The 18,962-nt window shown below is 40.3% G+C and overlaps 4 protein-coding genes across 5 annotated transcripts; all 4 read right to left on the bottom strand.

The window, feature by feature from the left end:
* Positions 1-584: 584 nt before the first annotated feature.
* Positions 585-4,170, bottom strand: bpgm (2,3-bisphosphoglycerate mutase). Its single transcript, XM_080505363.1, has 4 exons — positions 4,070-4,170; positions 3,683-3,737; positions 2,980-3,590; positions 585-2,491 (listed from the first exon to the last, which is right to left on the bottom strand). Exons 3-4 carry the CDS (start codon positions 3,578-3,580, stop codon positions 2,316-2,318), a joined length of 777 nt encoding a protein of 258 aa, XP_080361489.1. The 5' UTR covers positions 3,581-3,590; positions 3,683-3,737; positions 4,070-4,170; the 3' UTR covers positions 585-2,315.
* A 3,375-nt stretch (positions 4,171-7,545) lies between these two features.
* LOC308136571 (troponin I, slow skeletal muscle-like) lies at positions 7,546-10,510 on the bottom strand. Its single transcript, XM_080504939.1, has 7 exons — positions 10,452-10,510; positions 9,807-9,851; positions 9,288-9,332; positions 9,009-9,140; positions 8,621-8,710; positions 8,337-8,510; positions 7,546-8,178 (listed from the first exon to the last, which is right to left on the bottom strand). Exons 4-7 carry the CDS (start codon positions 9,117-9,119, stop codon positions 8,092-8,094), a joined length of 462 nt encoding a protein of 153 aa, XP_080361065.1. The 5' UTR covers positions 9,120-9,140; positions 9,288-9,332; positions 9,807-9,851; positions 10,452-10,510; the 3' UTR covers positions 7,546-8,091.
* Positions 10,511-10,896: 386 nt separating this feature from the next.
* On the bottom strand, positions 10,897-14,846 carry LOC308136572 (troponin I, slow skeletal muscle-like). 2 transcript variants are annotated; one of them, XM_080504940.1, is made up of 8 exons: positions 14,814-14,846; positions 14,485-14,561; positions 13,726-13,760; positions 13,471-13,512; positions 12,892-13,023; positions 12,708-12,797; positions 11,480-11,653; positions 10,897-11,398 (listed from the first exon to the last, which is right to left on the bottom strand). In XM_080504940.1, exons 5-8 carry the CDS (start codon positions 12,994-12,996, stop codon positions 11,309-11,311), a joined length of 459 nt encoding a protein of 152 aa, XP_080361066.1. In that variant the 5' UTR covers positions 12,997-13,023; positions 13,471-13,512; positions 13,726-13,760; positions 14,485-14,561; positions 14,814-14,846; the 3' UTR covers positions 10,897-11,308. The 2 variants fall into 2 exon arrangements, with proteins under 2 accessions (XP_080361066.1, XP_080361067.1); XM_080504941.1 differs by lacking the exon at positions 14,814-14,846 and adding an exon at positions 14,668-14,735.
* Positions 14,847-16,870: 2,024 nt separating this feature from the next.
* On the bottom strand, positions 16,871-18,237 carry tnni4b.2 (troponin I4b, tandem duplicate 2). The gene is made up of 5 exons (XM_080504938.1): positions 18,201-18,237; positions 17,971-18,102; positions 17,590-17,679; positions 17,257-17,430; positions 16,871-17,074 (listed from the first exon to the last, which is right to left on the bottom strand). The coding sequence occupies exons 2-5, from the start codon at positions 18,085-18,087 to the stop codon at positions 16,988-16,990; spliced, it is 468 nt and encodes a 155-aa protein (XP_080361064.1). The 5' UTR covers positions 18,088-18,102; positions 18,201-18,237; the 3' UTR covers positions 16,871-16,987.
* Positions 18,238-18,962: the final 725 nt, after the last annotated feature.

The raw sequence follows: 18,962 nt of genomic DNA, 5'->3' as shown, positions 1-18,962 counted from the left end.
TCACACAGAACCCATGTGTGCGTGATCGTTCAGTTTAACTTTAGAGGTACTGCATATATATGCATGTTATTTCCAAAAAGGAAACCTTGGTCATGTTGGATCAGTTAGTCTCACACTCCTTTATAACACAGTGAATTAACGCTGAAATGGTGAACTTCAATGACAAAGCCCACATGTAAACACTGTATCGTCCTTGAAATGTGGGATCACTTGATGCCCACAGATCAGAATGATAATGATCATGTTTTTTCCCTCTGTTGTCCATTTCAAAGCATTTCAATCCAATTAGAGGGCTTCTCCCTGGCTGAACCCCGCTGGTTTGGCCCAAATTACAGAAATGGTTGAGAAACGAGAAGGCACTCCTCTGCATGCATCTGTGGTCGCCAAACTCGAGTTGTTTATTGTTTCCAGTGAGCTCAAGGCGACCGGGAATCCACACTGCAGGAATGTCTCTTACCTCGCAAACAAACAACACGGTTTCCTGATTTGTTTTGTGCTGCTTCATTATGGAATTGACCGTTTATCACTGTATCAACGTGAGGAGCATTACGACTCTGAAAACATTCTCACAAATACAAACAAAACAAAATTCAGAATCCTTTTATTTCTCAATGCACACTCTTAAAAATGAAATGTCAAGAACGCCTGGTAAAATTCACAGAAAAGTCTAAATGTATGTCATAGACACACTCCTTCCCCTGACCGACCTAATGAACCAGTGTAGATCACAGTGTTGCAGGAACACAACAGACAGGAGATGCAACGCACAGTAATTCACATCTACCCACAAGAGACAAAGACATCTGCAACAAACAGTTAAAGACAAGTTAAATAGTTAAAATCAGACATTTTTGTAACACTTCCATCCCGCATCATTGACATCTTGTAAAGCAACAACAAACAGGGCTTGCATACTATTAAAATATGAAATCCAAAATAGTGCTTGTAATTTATTTAACAAAGGGGATGTTTGGGGGAAAAAAAAAAAGAGAAAGGGAAAAAAGTGCAAAGCATGAAGCAGTTACCATAGTAACATGCCCATAGCTGCAAGCTGCAGCGTTTTCCACTCACTTGACCTATTCTGTGTCACTGTTCATGTGCCGTATAACCACACTGAGAAACAGATGCAGCTGTTTTACTCAGTATGCTCCTTAAGAGCAGGGCTAACATACCCATGACCCAGTGGCTTTGAATATTCACAGCGTTTCTATGTCTCACAATTAACCATTTTTGGGAATGGAGAGTCCGGCGGTCAGTTTCACTGAGTAACTCTTGTTATCGGACGACGTTTGTTCTGAAATACGGGAGATATGAGGTACTGAAGGCACATCTGTCATGGGACTATTTCTAAAGCTTGATATACCAGAAAACCATCTTAGAGGTTTAAAAAAAAAAAGGACATTTTGAAAAACATAAATAAATAAATCAGTGAGTCGACAAGTAATTAGCCACTAAGTGACCATACAGGCAGAGGTAAAACACCAGACACTTCCTCAGAGCTTACACAAAACAAAACTCAGCACAGTGCTCAAACACATACAGTAAGTACCCTTTTCTCCAGCGTCAGCGGCAGGACCAGGCGGATCTGAAATGCGCACATCCTGTGCCCTGGTCGGCTCTTTATCAAACATACAGAGAATTCACTGTGAGGCGTACACACGTCGTTTAATCCTCACCGGCGACAGCATGTTGTTACGGTCTAATGATTTAGAAGTTATTCAGGCTTGCAGAATACTGGGCTTGCGCCCTGCTCGTTTAAGAAAAAGGGCACGCAGAACAAGAACAGAGCTGCAAGGTGCGATCAATAAGTTTGTTGGCTGCCCCTGGTAGGAACTGACACAGAGTGGTGTGCCGTCATCGGGAATCATTTTACGACTTCTTCCAAAACATGTGCGGAACATTTGGGTCTTAATGCATTGAGTCTGGAGCATTGGGTCTGTGGGCCTTCATGCTCTTTGAGAACTGACTGGTCATTCATGTGAGTAATAAACGACGAGTCGGGATTTTATGAGCTCAATCGAGGCCAATCAATTCCAGCAAAACGAGGCAGGTAAAGAGTGGGACGCAGAGGAAGCTCATCTTTCGCTGTGCCATATAAACCACTGCATATTGTGAATCTGTCCACACGTAAGTCTGTAAGCACAGAGTCGCCCATCAGGCCGACATGCACCACGGTAATCCATTATCACAATTATCTAACAACCGCATTGGTTCAGCTCGGGTGTTGCATTCAAAATGTAAATCTTTGATTTTTTTAGCCCGAAACTTTTTGATCACACCCCCACACGTTCGCTCTTAAAGTAATTTCTCTCTATTCAAGTTGAAGGTGTGGCTTTTCCCTGATCCTCCACTTTTTTAATGGCTGCCTGAATCTTGGCCTGGTCTCCCAGCAGCTGTCGAGGTTTCACTGGCCGGAGGTTTTCGTCGAGCTCGAGCAGCACAGGCACGCCTGTAGGTAACGTCACGGCGGCAATTTCCTGATCTGATATGCCTGTGGAAAAAAAGAGTGAATAATAACAATCATTCATTTGAATCTATTTACAACCACATCGATCAGACAAACTGCAGTCTTTCATTCAGTGCCGGTGCAATACAGCAAAGTGCCATCGTATTGAGGGATTCTTTCATTGTCGCAGAGTCTACAAACTGTGATACGACTTCTTTTCTACACTGTGTGCATGGTTACTGAGCGGGCGGTTTCCCATGGACGCTCTCAGTGTTACGAGTACGATGAAAGGTCAGCATGGGTTTCATGGCTGCAGCCAAATGTAACATAAACTCACTGGCCTTTTTAAACAAGTTCAACCTTCCATTTCTGGAACTGAAACATGTCCTTCCTAATTCAGTGACTGCAATAAGCAGAACGACTCGCCTGTACAGCTTAGGTACAACTGCTGATTACAACCAAATGTATTCACACTGGAGACAAAAGCTCAGACTATGTTGTTCATGAGGGCTCCAGTGTGTCCAGCAACATACCTTCCAGGTATTTCAGTAGGGCCCTGCAGCTGTTTCCATGAGCAGAAATGAGCACAGTCCTGCCTTTCCTTATCTCTGGGACCACAGTACTGTCCCAGTATGGCAGCAACCTGTCCAACACCTCCTTCAGGCTTTCAGCTCGAGGGAGGCTCTCTATCGGCACGTCACAAGTGGAGTATCGGCGGTCGTTGTAAATCTCCGCGAAGTAAGGGTGGTCTTCGGCGATGGTTGGAGGCGTGACGTCGTAGCTCCTTCTCCACAACTTCACCTTCTCCTCCCCGTGCTGCAGAGCCATCTCCGCCCGGTTCAGTCCGATCAGGGCTCCATAGTGACGCTCATTAAGCCTCCAGGACTTGACCACGGGGACCCACTCCAGGCCCATAGCCTCGAGCACCAGCCACGCCGTCTGGATGGATCGGCTGAGGATGGAGGTGAACACCAAGTCGAACTCGTGGCCCTGCTCCTTCAGGAGGCGGCCACACTCCTGCGCCTCATTCACCCCAGCCTCGCTCAGTTTCTGGTCCACCCAGCTGCAGAAGCGGTTCTCCTTGTTCCAGGCTCCCTCTCCATGCCTCAGCAGAAACAGTTTATACTTGGACATCAGCAGAAACCTGTGCACATTCAGAAGACAAAGCACATAGATGCAGTTAGTGGCAGCAGAAGTGATCATGTCGACATTAGACGTGAACAGACTTGAGCTTACAGTGCGTGTCTCCTGGCTCGGTGTCAGCTCTGGTGTGACTTGAGGATCAGGACTTCTGGAAGGCAGAGCCAGCTAAAGGTTAAAGGTTGTCATTAAAAAAAAAAAAAAAAAAAAAAAAAAAAGTGCCTGACCGAAGGCGGTTCGCTTCACTATTAAGAGGCTCTACATGAAACGGCAGACATGCAGGACATGGACATGTTTCATGGGATGTTGTAGGAGGCTGCTGGAACGCTTTTTAAGCTAATGTGATGGAGAAATGTCACTGGATGGTGATGCAGACAGACACGAAGACACGAGCGATTTGTGACAAAACAAAACAAAACATAATTTGCAGCATGTGGCGACTCATCCCAAAATAAACAGGATGACGTTAAAATGTCGTCTTACCCCGCGTAGGTGCAAAATCCGGCCTCAATGAAGCTGGTGCACTAGTTTATGTTGACAGGACCGCTCAGACCGAGCATAGCAGCTTCCCCCGTCACGTGGATGATTGACAGGCGGCTCGTCCAATCGGAAAACTTCATATCAAATGTGGGCGGTAACCTCTGTGATGTTATGCCCATATTAGGAGTAACACTAACGTTGGGGCATGTCCGCTGGTCAGAGGAGGAAGAGGAGGAGGAGGAGGAGGAAGGCCGCTTTACATGTGGAAGCGCGGTATCGTCACTCACTGTCGTTTTAGTAAATCTTTAATTTTATGTTTGTTTGTTGGAGAAAGTAGAACTGCCAGTGCCACAGACAACCTTTATTTACATGACGAGTGAGGATAGAGTTTATGTGAGAGTTACTGTTTTGTGGATAAATAGAAAGAAATGTCAGTTCAGCTTAAGATGTAAATAACTAAACCTTATGAATGATTAAAAAAAGCTTGGTTCAACGTTTATAATTTATTGAAGTGTTGAAAGAGTGCACAGACCAAAATGGAATACCTAAATCAGGTCTGCATGAGAGAAATAGTTGTTTTTGCCACCATTTTTTTTTCTGGAGCCACACAACATGCTGAATCTTTAAAACTAGGATATCACAGGTCAAAGTTCAAGTCTGGCAATAGGATTTATCCAAAATCTCACAGCTTAGGTTGCATTTATGAAACGTCAGAACTACAATTCAGAATGGTAGACATGTATTAACATGTCTACCGGGCCTACAGGCCTACTCTCTTGACTTTACTTTTATAGCAGGTTTAACTATTTAGTTGTATTGCCATTTTTGTGGCTTTAAACTGATTTAACTGTGTTACTTGTTTTTGCCATTATAATGTTTAATTAGATCTTTGTTCCACTTATAGCTGTCTGGGCTGGGTTTAGCTTTTTGTTTTGTTTTTTTAAAACATTTATAGCTTTTAGCAATTTCATCAATTTTAGCTGTTTAATAATAATTATTATTATTTTTAATAATAATAATAATGTACACTGTAGGTGTTTTATTTCTGTCACTGTGTTTAGTTGTTTTATTGGTGGGGCTGATGTGGCTTGGTTGTCGCTCTCCATCAGAGGGTTGCAGGTTTAAATCCCCACATGTTGAAGTGTCCTTGAACAAGACAATGAAACCCAAATTGCTCCCAATGGATGGATTGAGCACCTTCCATGGCAGGTGCCTCCATATGTGTGAATGGGTGAGTGAAAAAGTGCTTTATAAGTTAAATCCATTTGCTTTTTTCCTCCTCAATTTATTTAAGTATTGGGAGTATAATCATAGCCTTATTTGTCACCTGAAGTAAAAGGCAGCATGTAGGCAATGTGGTATGTGACATATTTTGGTTAACTATTGAACAATTATTTAAATGTCTCGCTTTTTCACCCCAAACTGTAAACAAACGGCTTACATGTATTTTTTTTGTCAAAGCTTCAGTGAGTTTGAAAGAGTTCCAGAGCTGAAATTTGCAGACCCCTGCTCAAGGCAAAAGCAAATTCTGAAGCCCTCTTTCCCCGTAAACAATACCTTACTACAGCGGCTGCCAGTGTTACAAGTTACTGAAAATTAGTATTTCATTACACTGTTAGAATAGTTACAGGTATAATCACTGCATTGCTTCACAAAAAGTAAGAAAGTTTGTGTTTGGTAGGTTATTTCTTTGCGCTAACAATGCTTCCCCGTATTACATCTTATAACATTGAAGACCTTGTTTATATCCGTCATGAATGGTTCCACATTTTTATGTGGATCGTGCCCTTGAAATATTTGCCTATTTCTCGTACATGTGTGAAACAGCTTTTCTTTGAACTTCTGGAAAATGCTGGTTGAAGAATGGTATCTATCCTGCTGATGAATCCCATGAGGAGGAAATGCCAGACTGTTGTAGCTCTGCATGGTTCATTCACACACTCCTGGAGCTCCTGTTTGTTAATAAATGAAATGGTAAATTGCCAGTATGTGTTGTTTTAGAATCATTCAATTCACCAAATGGGAGTTAACAGCAAAGAAAAGCTGTTTGGCATTGGCAGAGAGGATTTGGCGTATTTTCCACAGACACATCCCACAAATGTGGTTGCATTTAGAAGGGAAAATTAAAAGGTTTTCCAATGGTATCCAATTTATTGTCAAGTTGCATTGTTACAATGAATCAATCGCATACAAAACACAGCTTTCTTCCCATTTTATTCATACTTTAACTACTGAAAATGTGTGTTTGATTAGGTTATTGCTACTCGTACCCACTTTGGAGACAGGTGGAGTTATTTTACAAAGTGCTAATGATAGAAGGCAATTAGTTCCTTGGTAAAAAAAAAAAACTAAACAAAAAACTGTTGCATTGATTGTAATAGTCTCCCTGAGTCTTGTAGTTCACCTGAAGTCAAATATTGGTGAGCATGCATTGAAGTTGCATGTTGTTTGTCAGATGTTGGCCTTTAATCATCGTTGCACTTTTAACATCCGCCATTCTCAGCTGCACGGCTCATACAAGAGGCCGAGCAAAGCTCATGACGGCACCTCGTTTGGTTGATAAAATGAGGCCTTGCAGACGTCATGGTCCTCATGGTGGAGCCTGACTGTTTCATATTTAATGTCACTGAAGAAAATATTGACTTAACTTTAACTCCAAATGACAGATTTGTACATTTTCTTTAGCAGTTTCTACTATAATACAAACAGTATGATGATATAAATCTTGTGTCAGGATTTCTGATTTGAACGTTTTTTTGTTGTTTTTTTTAACCCCAGACCTGGAACGCTATTGCTGCCATGTTTTTCCACAACGTCCTGCTTCAGCATCATATTAACTCAACATATTGGTATATTTCACAATCGTGCCATCAGGAGAAAAATAAATGACCATTGAAAAAGAGAGATGTGGCAAAACCCGATGGGCCAACACAGATTCAGTAAGAAGCGAGAAAGACTTTGCTTGTGTGATTTATGGACAACCTCTGGAGAATTTATCAATAAACTATCTCTTGTGTGAGATGTTTGCTTTCATTGAGCACTCGTTCTCTTGGAGGAGGATGTCCCAGGTTCAGATCTGGTGTCCTTTCTTTGCAGAATTTGCCTGTTCTTCTGGTGTTTGCATCGCTTTATCCTCCAATATTTAAAAAAAACAAAAACATGCCTTTTAAGGTAAATCTGTGACATTAAAATTTCCCTGCCGTGTGAATGTGAGTGTGATTGTGTGTCCCTCCGATGACCTTCTCAAGATGGAGCCTGCCTTCACCATTAACATTGATTTGGACAATGTGGTGTTGAAAGTAGCAGACACTGGTCGACTCACCAGTCAACCTCGACACATGAGTTTAATTGGGTTTAATTGTACTCTCACTGTGACATGTTCATTTGAATTGCTGCTTGATGCAGTGTAACACGCTGAAGCAACGCATCTCACCACATCTTCACTGTACTGCTATAGTGTAAGGTGAGCAAAGAGCATATAACAGTGTCAAATCCCTTTTATTGCTTGTTTCATAAATAATAACACCATTGTGCTCACAATATGTGAAGTTGATACCACAGTGGTTTTCAAGGACACTCGCCTGGATGTGACTCCATGAATGGCTGACGAGAACATTAGCTGCCCCTGGAATGTGTATTCATTCTTTTATGTAACAAAGGAGCATATTGGCAAAATGCAAAAAAGGACAAATATGATTAAAAGACTAAATCATAAATCCTTCTGCATTTCCTGTAAATATTATGGATTTTGTTTTATACATGAAGTCAAAAAGCAAGATTACATTTCCAAAATGACCAATGCAATGTGAAATGCTGTCACATTCTTGCATATATAAGATTGTACTGACGACGAAAGCAGAGCATGGATGTGCTTTCATGATGTATTATGCAGAAAACAATATGTGTTCATTGCACCTAAAGTCAAAACTGCATGTTCACTAGTACCAGCGACACAAACACTTAAAACGGTCGTCATTTATTCTGTCATAATGACGTGTTTCAGATCATCCACATTCACTTTAAATCTACTGGCCGGCATTAAACAGTTTCTTCCTTCCCTCCATACCAGACATGGCGTCCACGTTCTTACGCCAGTCAGTCACTTCTTCTTTCTGCGGGATGAAAGAAGAAAATACCTGAGTGAGTTCACTCCAATTCTCCAACGCTGGTACTTGAGAATAGTTATCTAGTTTTTACATGAACATTTAAGTGTTTATGCTTAACTGAGACTGCAGAGGAAAGAAGAATGAAAAGAAGTGACCACACGTACCTTCTCCTCCTCTTTCTTCACAGTCTTGAGGTTGGCCTTGAAGTCCACGGACTCTTTGACCTTTGAGCCCAGCAGAGCTCCCAGCATGGCGTCGGCTGACACGCGCACCCTCTTCAGGTTTGGTCTCTTCATCTTGCCCTTCAGCTCAATGACCTTTTGGCTCAGGTCTCCTATCTTTTCCCAGAGCGTACAACAAATCCAAATATGAACTTTGCATTTGCACATTGCATTGTGGGATATATGCGCATCAATCTGTCCTTGTTATAACTCGAACAACGACTTACCTCCGTGTCGTTCTTTGACACTTTAGAAGCGATGTCATATCGCTCTTCATCAGCCACATCAATTTTCTGGTGCAGCTCTTTGCAAAGACTCTGTGAACAGAAACCTTTATTGTGTCAGCTTCTCTCTGGTGCCACAGTGCTTTCAGATTGACGGCCGGTTATTGAGATAAAAGGTCCAGGATTTCTTTAATGATTAATGTGATAAATCAGTCTAAACCTGCGGTCATCAGCAAATTTTAAACTGAGAGCTAGTAGCACGTTGTAGCATGTTACAATACATTGCAACATTCTGCAATGTAAACAAAAAACAACTGTATAAGACTTTTGGTGACTTTCCTTCAGTAGCATGACCAGACACTCAATTGAAATTCTTTAGAGGGACGTGTACCTGTAGATCCTGCACAGAAAGACTGGACAGTTGAAGGGAAGGCACCTTCTCAGCGAGGGTTCTCTCTCGTTCGTCTTTTTTCGTTTGCTTTGTGTTCTCCAGCATGACCATGGCCTTCTTTAGCAGTTTGGTCTGGCAACACATACAGAATTATCTCTCAGTCAAGCTGTCAGTGTTTGATTTATGTCACTCCAAGACACTCCATTACTGTGCAAGTTTGTTTGTTTGTTTGTTTGTTTTTTGCTGCATTCATAAATGAACATATTTCATATAGACTACCTTCAAGAACAGTCTGCGAGATGCAGAGATTTTGGGCTTTGGTTTCTAGAAAGAAATAGACAACAGAGATGTCATTTAAAACATTTGCAGTGTGCAGCACATTGTCCAGTGTCAGCAACATGTTAAAAACACTGGTTAGCGTTGAATAAAAGACAGCGTAAACACAAATAAACACACTGCGTTAGATGATGTTTAATAGAAACAGAAACAGAAACAGATGCTGCTGTTGTTGCTTTTTCCCGTATTGTTATTTTTTCAGCGATGTCAGTAGATTGACCAGATCATTTTGTAGCTTCTACATTTTAGATATTAAAAAAAAAAATGTTACTTGATTATATTGTTTTGAAAAACTTGCTGTTAAATTGTTATGTTTGTCAGTAAAAACATTATAAAAAGGGATGAGTCCAAGGTAACTTACCGAAGGCCTATGAGAAAACAGATGTAAGACAGAGAAAGAGTTACAGGAGTGGAATGGGACATACTGAGTCTGAATTATAATGAATGTTTGTGGATACTTACGCTTCAGACATGGCTGCAGTTCTGTATCCCTGCTGCTTATCAAATCTATAGACAGAATTAAAGAAGATAATAATATAATTAATATATTATTTTATTTTACTTCCTTTACTCATTGATTGTTTCTTCGCCCCTGATTTAGGTTTTTTTTTTTTTTTTTTTTTTTTTTACTTTCACTGCTTTATAGATTACTGAGCAAAGGACATAAAAAATGTTTGACATTGTGCAAAGGTCAAACCTTTTGAAAGTCACTACTATATAAATGTAAGACATTATTAGTCCAAATAAAATTCATATAGACCAAAGTCGTCAACATTTGTAACACAAATAAATCAAATACACACTCTTGTGCAGCACATTAACAACTTTAACTAAACACCTTTATATTTCACACCTTAAAATAGCCTTTTATTTTTACTGTAGAGAAGTGACATGCTTAATTCTCACTGGAAAATTGACTTTTTTTTTTATGAAATGAAAACTGTATTTTACACACACACAAAATGTTTTACAGGAAAAAAAAAATCAGTGTGTCGATTTTAAATACTAATGGATGTAAACTAACAAAGAAACACCCATCCTGAATATTTCAGCAAAAATCTGTCATCAGTTCTTGATTCGCTGTGGTTAAAAAAAAGAAGTTCTTACCTTATACAGTAGGTGACAATTACTCACAGTCGTCTTTTTCTGAGCCGCAAAGAGCAGAAAGAGGGTGGATATATAGATTCCGGTGCTCATGTGAGTGGCTCACTAAAATAGCCCCTCTGTCCTCGCCATTCTTGCGCGGCGTCTCCTATAACCCACATGCATGCGGCTTGAACGTTCCTACTGGACCGTCCACCTGTGGTGTTTCCTTGGCGCCTCCTTCTCCTTGTGAAGGAGGTGAAGGTGAAGTTTTGAAGGAGCTTCAGGTCACATGTGTTGACTTCACTGCTTTGTACAGTCAAAACTGACTGTTCAAAAATAAACAAACACTGCAGCATCTTTGTAGAGTTCATCAACTAGTTTAGGGAATATTAACTTCAGCAAAAATGGCAACCGTAGGCTTTTCTCAGGAATATTCTTTTATTTCTACTTACACTAAATAGTGTATTTCATTTTAAGTGTCATAGATATGCTGAATAAAAACATAGGGGAGTTGACCAGATGACAAAGTAGTAGTTGTTAATCAGTGAGGGATAAACAGTAATTCTCCACCATCAACACACACACTGAGGCCTCCCTGCATGAGAAAGAACTCTGCTGACCTCCGGTGGCTGATCAACTGCTCACAACATTTACCACGTTTTAGAATACACACACAGTTCTTAAAGTCAATCCCTTATCCCTCAGCTCATCCTGTAGAAACTGTTGTTTGTGAATCATTTGCATCTTTAACAGGTTAATGAGCTGCTTCTTGTTCAAGAGGAATCGACTTTTAAACATGATTGCCGTCCCTTGTATTTATGCGTTATTGATGATACTGTATTGACAAATATATATTTCACGTGAAGATCAAAGTTTCTTTAATTTCCAGAGGCGTCAAACAGCTTCTTCCTGCCCTCCATGCCAGACATGGCCTCCACATTTTTACGCCAGTCGGTGACCTCCTCTTTCTGTTGGAGAAAGTCACATCGCCCATCAGGAATATCAACCGACTGTAGTTTCAGGAGATCTTGAAATGAAACCAAGCTCACCTTCTCTTCCTCCTTCTTCACTGTTTTGAGGTTCGCCTTGAAGTCGACGGACTCCTTGTGTTTGGAGCCCAGCAGGACGTTCAGCATGGCCTCAGCCGAGATCTTCACCCTCTTCAGGTTCGGCTTCTTGAACTTGCTCTGAATCTCAATGATCTTCAGGTTCATGTTGTCAATCTGGCCATTAGATGAGAAAGGATCACTGTTTCCGTTGTCTTTGAAAGGCAAGTACACATGTATGAACACGTTAAAGTTACTGTTTTTTTCTTCTATTTTTAAATTTATCTCTTATGTGTAACACTTTCTGGTCTTCAAATAGCCTTCAAATAGCAAGGAGTTATATACCAATATACTTAAAGGTCCTCATGTTTGACAATATATTATAATAATTAATTATCTATCCAAATGCAATATATAATCAGGACATCTCAGGCTGCAGTTTGTTGTTGTGTTGTATCCTCGTTGGGTTAGAGATGACGGGCTCTCACTTGTGTAGTGACGTCATACAACTTGTGTTACACAACAATTAAACTGAAACTGTGACATGTGATTAGGTGCAAGTGAGAGGCAACTAATACAGGAGCACCAATACCTGTGTAAAGAACAAAAAGCACCAATTAAATGTATCAGTAAAGTTTCTCCATTACAAAAGTCCAAATACATTTTTACCTCTGTTGATATGTTACGCTGTTTCAAAGGTAGACCTTCTTTTAGTGGTCGAGGCTGTAATGCACATGCACGTGTACACATGTCTATTATTAGTGCTGCCATTGTAAAACTAGGCTTGTATATTTTGTGTTGAAATGTGGAAAGAAAAGTAAAGTAAAGTAAATAATAAATAAATACACTTTGTTTCTTGCAGCCTCTGGCTGTCGCCAATATTTTTTATAGTAATGTATGAAATATAAATAGAAAACATTGGAACGGTGTTGGACGAGTTGCACCAGTCTGGACGTTGCTTTTTGCTGTTGTCAGTGAAAAAAAACTGTGAACAAAAAGTGTCAGCTATATTCGGTGAGTTGCAGAGGGGAGACAAAATATACAGTACTGTGAATACTACACTTGATTAAAATAATAACATCAGCATCATCCACTGGATCATTTTGTGTCTTTATGCATGTGTTTTAACTGCGTTGCCACTCGGGGGCAGCATTCCTTCATCCATATGTTCACCCTGAAGCAGAGGCATTGCTTAAACATTTTTTTTTTTTTCCATTCTTGAGCTGCTCACCTCTTGATCATTTTTGGAAACCTTCAGGCCAATATCATACCGTTCCTCATCCACAACATCAATCTTGTGGTGCAAGTCTTTGCATAGTTCCTGAGGATAAAAAAAAAGAAGACAAATCTCATGATATGGGAACATTTTTAAAGAAGCTGCCAGAGAGAGAAAAAAATCGATGAGAGGAAAATACCATCATATCTTGTAGAGATAATCCAGACAGATCTAGAGGAGGAACTCTTTCCACCAGAGCAGCTTCTCTCTCCTTTATCTTCTGCTCCTCCTCCTCATGCAGCATCTGAGCAGCGACGGCCAACAGTCGAATCTGAACAAGAAACCTCACGATCAGGATTTTTTTTTTATTAACTGTACTTTTTCCAATTATAATAGTTTTTCTTTTTAAATCAAGGAAAAAAAATCTAAAAGAATATTTAATTTCCTAATCATTCTTAAAGTATTGCAGTGGACCATGTGACCTGCATGTTTAATTTGACACCAGCTACCCTTCCTGACTCATCCAGTGAGGCTGCAGTGCCTTGCTTACTGGTGACCTGTCAGCACTGACATATAGAAAATAAAGTAAACATTGCACACATAACATACATACATTAATTCCCTGACAGGAGGCCGGACAAATTATTTTGTGCTGTAACTAAGAAACACTTGTCACTTCAATTTCAAAATGTATTTGAAAGCAGATTTTTTTTTCAGTTGTTATCGACACAAATTGCTCACAATGACAATATTATAAACCAAATTAAATTGGACTTACTTTTAGCCCCAGCCTCCGAGAGGAGGAGATCTTTGATTTTTTCTGAAATTCAAACACAAGACACTTGATATATTTCCCAGTCATGATAATACAGTCTGTGGTACATTTCTATATTAATAACCTTAACAAACACGATTGTGGAAAATACTCACAGGTCTGTTGAGACGTTCAAAAAGAGAGAAAATACATCGGAAGTCAATATATTTTGTACCATTTCTAAATGGACCAGTCGAGTTAATCCAAAAATGAAAATACTTACGCATCTCCCATGATGGTCCTTAATTCCTGCACTGAAGTTAGAAAAGTAACAGAAAATTTAAAAAAAAACTGTTAATCACTGTGCACTTCCTGTGCCATGTATATGCATGAAATAAACTCTCAGCTCCTTCAGGAGCGGTCCAGTCGAGCTGCATGCTGCACAAAGTATTTTAACTACCCCAAACATTTACAGACACGCTGGGTGTGCAATGTTATTTGTCATTCACTCTCCTACATCTGTCCTCAGCGTGAATCAGAGGAGGTTCATTCGCTCTTCTAGCACATCTCTGCACATCAAAGAGTGATGAATGAGTGTTTTTTTTTTTTATCTCAAGTTCAGGGAATTGAAGAAGTATTAGCAGACAAATGCTTTTATACATTTAAATGCGGGTTTTTCTAACAAAAAACAAAAACAAAGAAAAACAAAACCCAAAGTGCACATATCTAATGAAGGAATAGCAAAGATGATAGAGAGTTTGAGTCCAGCGTGTGTCATGTGTTAACGTAACTGATGAGAGTTTCTGCAGAGGTGACAAAAAGGTGACTGACCAGATAATCCACAGGCATGTAACACGGCAACTTTCAGCCGGTTGTTAACGTTAACAATACAGTGCCAATATCGCCGTGAGACAGCAAAGGACAAAACAGTATTCCTAATCAGACACTGTCTTAGCGGATGTTCGAGCATACCAACGCGCATTCACAGAATTCAGCAGCATCGTTCTCACAAATACCAAATATCTTACAAATGCGTACCTCGTCGAGGACTGGCAGCTCCTTCAAACGTTCCTCAGCGCTGAAGAAAAGTGTGTGAGTGAGGCACCGTGGACTTTCTGAAAGACGATGGGAGAAATATCAATCAGATTTATAGTGTCTGTGCTAAATGTGAATGGCTCACTAAAATAGAGTCCTTGCCTGTCCAACAGCAGTGACATTTACCGTTGCAAATAGCATCGGCAACAACATTCAAAGAGGAAAGGAGGCAATAAAAGTTCATTTATGGGCCGAGGCATTTCGGCATCTTACGAGGTTTCTGCTCCACCTGTGAGGTTGGACGTGTCAGTAAGCACTCAGAGGTGACTGACCTCACGCTGGGTCAGTGTCACACATTTGACCAGGTCCCGCCTCTTCATGCTTGCGTCAACTTGTTAAGGAGTCGGAGAGTCGGGAGAAATCAGCGCTTCGTCTCAGCATCCACAAGTCATGTACATTTATTTATAGGACACGCAGCACAAGGAGATGCCCAAGACGTCCGTCTGTAGACGTCTGATCACGTCACCACCTGAGACTGATGTTTTCATGGAGGTTTTTATGTCTGTGGTTGGTCGAGTTCAGAAAAAAGATAAAAGGTTACTGGAGCCCAAACACATTACAAGACCACCTTGGAGGTAAGAACAAAGGCAAAGCTCAGTCCAGCGTTATTTAGGGGAGCGGAGGGAAAAGGACAGGTGCTTGTCGGGACACGGCCCTTTGTAAACTGAGCCAACACAGAGCTCAGTCTGCGTCAGTGTTGTAGCGGGGAGTCAAATGTTCACTCAAAAGGCTGTGACTCGTGCCCTTGCAGGTATCAGAGCCATAAACAATTAAACGAGAATAGTCAAGTGTCCATCATGGGTCAAAAAGTTATTTTTAGCCAGTTCTTAACAATAGTTTTGATGCGGTAGTGTTGTGGTTTCAGCCAGTTTACACTGCATGATTGTGGAGAGAGCTGTCAGAATCTAAACTGACCGTCTCCAGTAGATCCTACAATCATGTGAACTATAAACTCTGTGAAATAAAATTAAGCTTCAGGGTCAGATGGATCTTCTGTGTCCCACAAAACTACAACCGGGATCAGATCAACCTGTATTTATTATTATTTGGCAATTCCGTCCCTTATGTCCCTCTTTATGAAGCCCCTCCTCATCTCTAGTGAAGACTGAGCTGATATAATGCCCATTCTTTTACTTATTGGAGTCCTCTGGTTGTTTTTTGTTTTTTTTCTGTTCTGCTTGACTTGTGTTTTTTCATTGGCTTTTGTTATTTATACTTTATTTATGTCTGTATTTGATTTGCATGGTTATAAGCCATCACATGTTTCTCTTCTTGGAAACAACAACTATATTTTTTAATTTTCTAGTTTCTATAATCTACATATTGAGCTAAAAGAAGTAACTAAAACTCCCAGTAGTCATCATTTTTGGAATTCTCAATTTGTCTGCCAATCGCTTGTCCTCGGATCCGTTCATCCACCATGACAACCTCCGTCAGACAGCAGTAATCCTCCACCCAATAGTGAATATGGTTCTAATCCAGGGGCGTCAGTGATGTGCCATTAGCCCGCAGGAACGTCTCAGAGGCCTCCAAATTATATTGCAACGTGCTATTAAAAGCAACGACTGTTCCTAATTTCTTCATAGCTTTTTTATTAAGTGGATGTGAGCATGAGATAATTCAGGATATCTCAATATCTACCTCCTTGATAGCAAGGTAGTATTTGAATCTAAGCCATACTAGGAGGGCAGATTTGTGAAAAGATGTCTGTTGAAAGTCTCAGAAACAATAAAGTAAAGTTGTTTTTTTTGCATGTTTGTATACATCTGATTGAAAGGCATTGTTAAGAATAGCATGGTTGTCAAATTGCCTGCTGTAGTTCATAAATCCATGAAAGAATTTTTTTTAACTGTGTGTGTGCGTGTGCGTGTGCGTGTGCGTGTGAGCCCTGCTAGAAACTCTTTAAACTGTGGAAATAAAGTTCTGATTATTGTATTGTTAATAAATATCTGCACACGTGCTGAATTTCCTTGATTAGTGCAAAAAATAAAAAAATGTTTTAAGTCCTCCAAAGTTGTTGTTTTTTTTCAGTGTACAATTTGTATCTGCTTTGATTTGATAGAAATTATGTTGTGATATCAGCTTCTGTTTTTGTGTTGAATTTGTACAAATCGGTTATATTTTTGTCATTCGTTTCAGAGAAGAGCTCGGATCAATTGTAAATTTGCAAAAAGAACAATTGAGGCATAATTGTCAGTCAAAATAGTTTATTCTTTTTTTTTTGGAGACATTTCAGGCTCAAAGTGCACAGTCGTATCTGTGATGAACGACAAAACACCATAACACCACGAGACGGTGCAATCATAACATACATAACATACATGGTGTCTGTACACATATGCACACCTCATTATACACAGTGTTCTTATTAATACTGTGTTTCCATCTCTACTGTCATTCTCTGAAAAACTTTATTTGTGCTTTCCCTTTTACCAAAAATATACATTTATTGTCCGGCATTAAACAGCTTTTTCCTTCCCTCCATACCAGACATGGCCTCCACGTTCTTACGCCAGTCAGTCACTTCTTCTTTCTGTTCATGGAAAGAAAAAAACAAAACAAAACTCTAAGTGATCCTGTATTTATTTTAACACAGCAACTCCAAACTGACATGAGCAGAAGTCCAATGTTTTGCCAAAAGTTTGTCTATTTCAAAGGTCACAGGTCAAGACAGTACACGCCGTCCACTTGGCATTGTATTGTTTCCAAACGTACCTTCTCCTCCTCTTTCTTCACAGTCTTGAGGTTGGCCTTGAAGTCCACGGACTCTTTGACCTTTGCGCCCAGCAGAGCTCCCAGCATGGCGTCGGCCGAGATCTTCACCCTCTTGAGAGCAGGCCGCTTCATCTTACCCTTCAGCTCGAAGATCTTCAGAGAAAGGTTTTCTATCTGCCGGAGACGAGAGTGTAAGAACGTGGGGAAAGATACATCATGCAGGCATCACAAAATAGTAAGTGGTGATTAATCTGTCACTGTCTGACAGGAGTGTTGAGCACTGAACCAAAATTGAACCCATATACTGTTGAAGAAGTGTGTGTGAATACACACCTCCTTGTCATTTTTGACCACCTTGGCTTCTATGTCGTAGCGATCGTCGTCTATCACATCAATCTTCTGGTGCAGGTCTTTGCACAGAGTCTGGAGGGAGAGAACGCAACGCTTCAGCCTCACTAAACATACTGAAGAGAACTCCAGAACGTTTTGCTTGCCTGTAAGGAATCAATGTAGACTGTCACACTCAGATATGTTGAAAGTTCATCTCTCTTTGCAACATGATATTATATATTGTTTTTTAATAGTTCGGAGGTTCGACAACTCGGCCCACGAATGCTCGGTATGTGCGGCATCTACAATAGAGGTGCTTATGTGTGGAGCATTCCAGCGATGTTGCTTCAATGATGAGCATCTCACGCAGTGACCTGCACAGACCTGAAGGTCCTGAAGGGACAAACCAGACAGCTGCAGTGGAGGAACTCTCTCCTTCAGGGCAGCGTCTCTCTCCAGCTGCTTTTCCTCTTTCTCCTTTTCCCACAGCGCCGCTGCCATTTTCAGCAGCTTGGTCTGAATCGCACGGGAAGCGGGAATGGGGGGATTTTCAAAAGTCAGATTGCAAACAGTAATGGTCATTTTAGTTGTCGTGAAAACGCACAAGATCATACCTTAAGAGTCAGTCTGCGTGATGCAGAGATCTTTGATTTTTTCTATAAAATCACAGGAAAAAAAAAAAATCAGTTTGGAATACAACAACACACAATTATATTATTATGCTCTCTTTATAATTTACGCTCATTATCATTCAACTTACCGGACTTTTGGTGGAAACACGAGGAAAAAGAATAAAAACAATATTAGTTTGGAGCATGTTTAATAGTTGAAATGTTGCTCTGATATTAAACGTGCAAATTTAGAGAATGACAAAAAAATTTGCTTACGCTTCAGACATGGTTGGCTTTTGTCTGTAAAAATCAAAATATTGTTACACTCAAGCCATTTATGTGTCAGAAACAGTAAAAGTGACATCTTGATTCTCATGCTTCATCAATGCTTTTTTAATTGTTGCATTAAAAAAAAGATACATAATTCCTGTTATTCCTTTGCCACAATTGCAGATGTAGTTTTTCTACTGTAAACACTGTGTGTGTGTGTCTTTACTGCTGACTGAGCCAAGTTTAAGTCAACCAGGCTGTGGAATGACGGCATGCCACCATTAAGCCTTTAAATTAGAAACACTGCAGGCCTGAGTGCTGTGGATAGTTCAAACAGTAAATCCCCGTCGAAGTCCGTCCATCTTCACGGGACAAAGATGAGCACAAATACTGAGAATGTGTAGTTGTGCAGGAAGTTAAACTGAAGACAAAACAATCAAAAATATCTAGTATGTTTACATAAGAAAGGATGGTACAGAGAATATTTTGTACAGC

The sequence above is a fragment of the Blennius ocellaris genome (assembly GCF_963422515.1).
Source record: "Blennius ocellaris genome assembly, chromosome: 11".
Lineage (NCBI taxonomy): Eukaryota > Metazoa > Chordata > Actinopteri > Blenniiformes > Blenniidae > Blennius > Blennius ocellaris.
Note: the sequence above shows the minus strand (reverse complement) of the source record. Positions and strands in the feature narration are given on the sequence as shown.

Coding starts and splice junctions, on each gene's coding strand:
- bpgm (XM_080505363.1), bottom strand. CDS start 3,580: ATGTCCAAGTATAAACTGTTTCTGCTGAGGCATGGAGAGGGAGCCTGG. Junction 2,492..2,979: donor CCTACTGAAATACCTGGAAG/GTATGTTGCTGG, acceptor TTTTTTCCACAG/GCATATCAGATCAGGAAATT.
- LOC308136571 (XM_080504939.1), bottom strand. CDS start 9,119: ATGGTCATGCTGGAGAACACAAAGCAAACGAAAAAAGACGAACGAGAG. Junction 8,511..8,620: donor TGTCAAAGAACGACACGGAG/GTAAGTCGTTGT, acceptor CTCTGGGAAAAG/ATAGGAGACCTGAGCCAAAA. Junction 8,179..8,336: donor TGAAGAAAGAGGAGGAGAAG/GTACGTGTGGTC, acceptor TTCATCCCGCAG/AAAGAAGAAGTGACTGACTG.
- LOC308136572 (XM_080504940.1), bottom strand. CDS start 12,996: ATGCTGCATGAGGAGGAGGAGCAGAAGATAAAGGAGAGAGAAGCTGCT. Junction 11,654..12,707: donor TTTCCAAAAATGATCAAGAG/GTGAGCAGCTCA, acceptor TCTAATGGCCAG/ATTGACAACATGAACCTGAA. Junction 11,399..11,479: donor TGAAGAAGGAGGAAGAGAAG/GTGAGCTTGGTT, acceptor TTTCTCCAACAG/AAAGAGGAGGTCACCGACTG.
- tnni4b.2 (XM_080504938.1), bottom strand. CDS start 18,087: ATGGCAGCGGCGCTGTGGGAAAAGGAGAAAGAGGAAAAGCAGCTGGAG. Junction 17,680..17,970: donor TGTCCCTTCAGGACCTTCAG/GTCTGTGCAGGT, acceptor CTCTCCCTCCAG/ACTCTGTGCAAAGACCTGCA. Junction 17,431..17,589: donor TGGTCAAAAATGACAAGGAG/GTGTGTATTCAC, acceptor CGTCTCCGGCAG/ATAGAAAACCTTTCTCTGAA.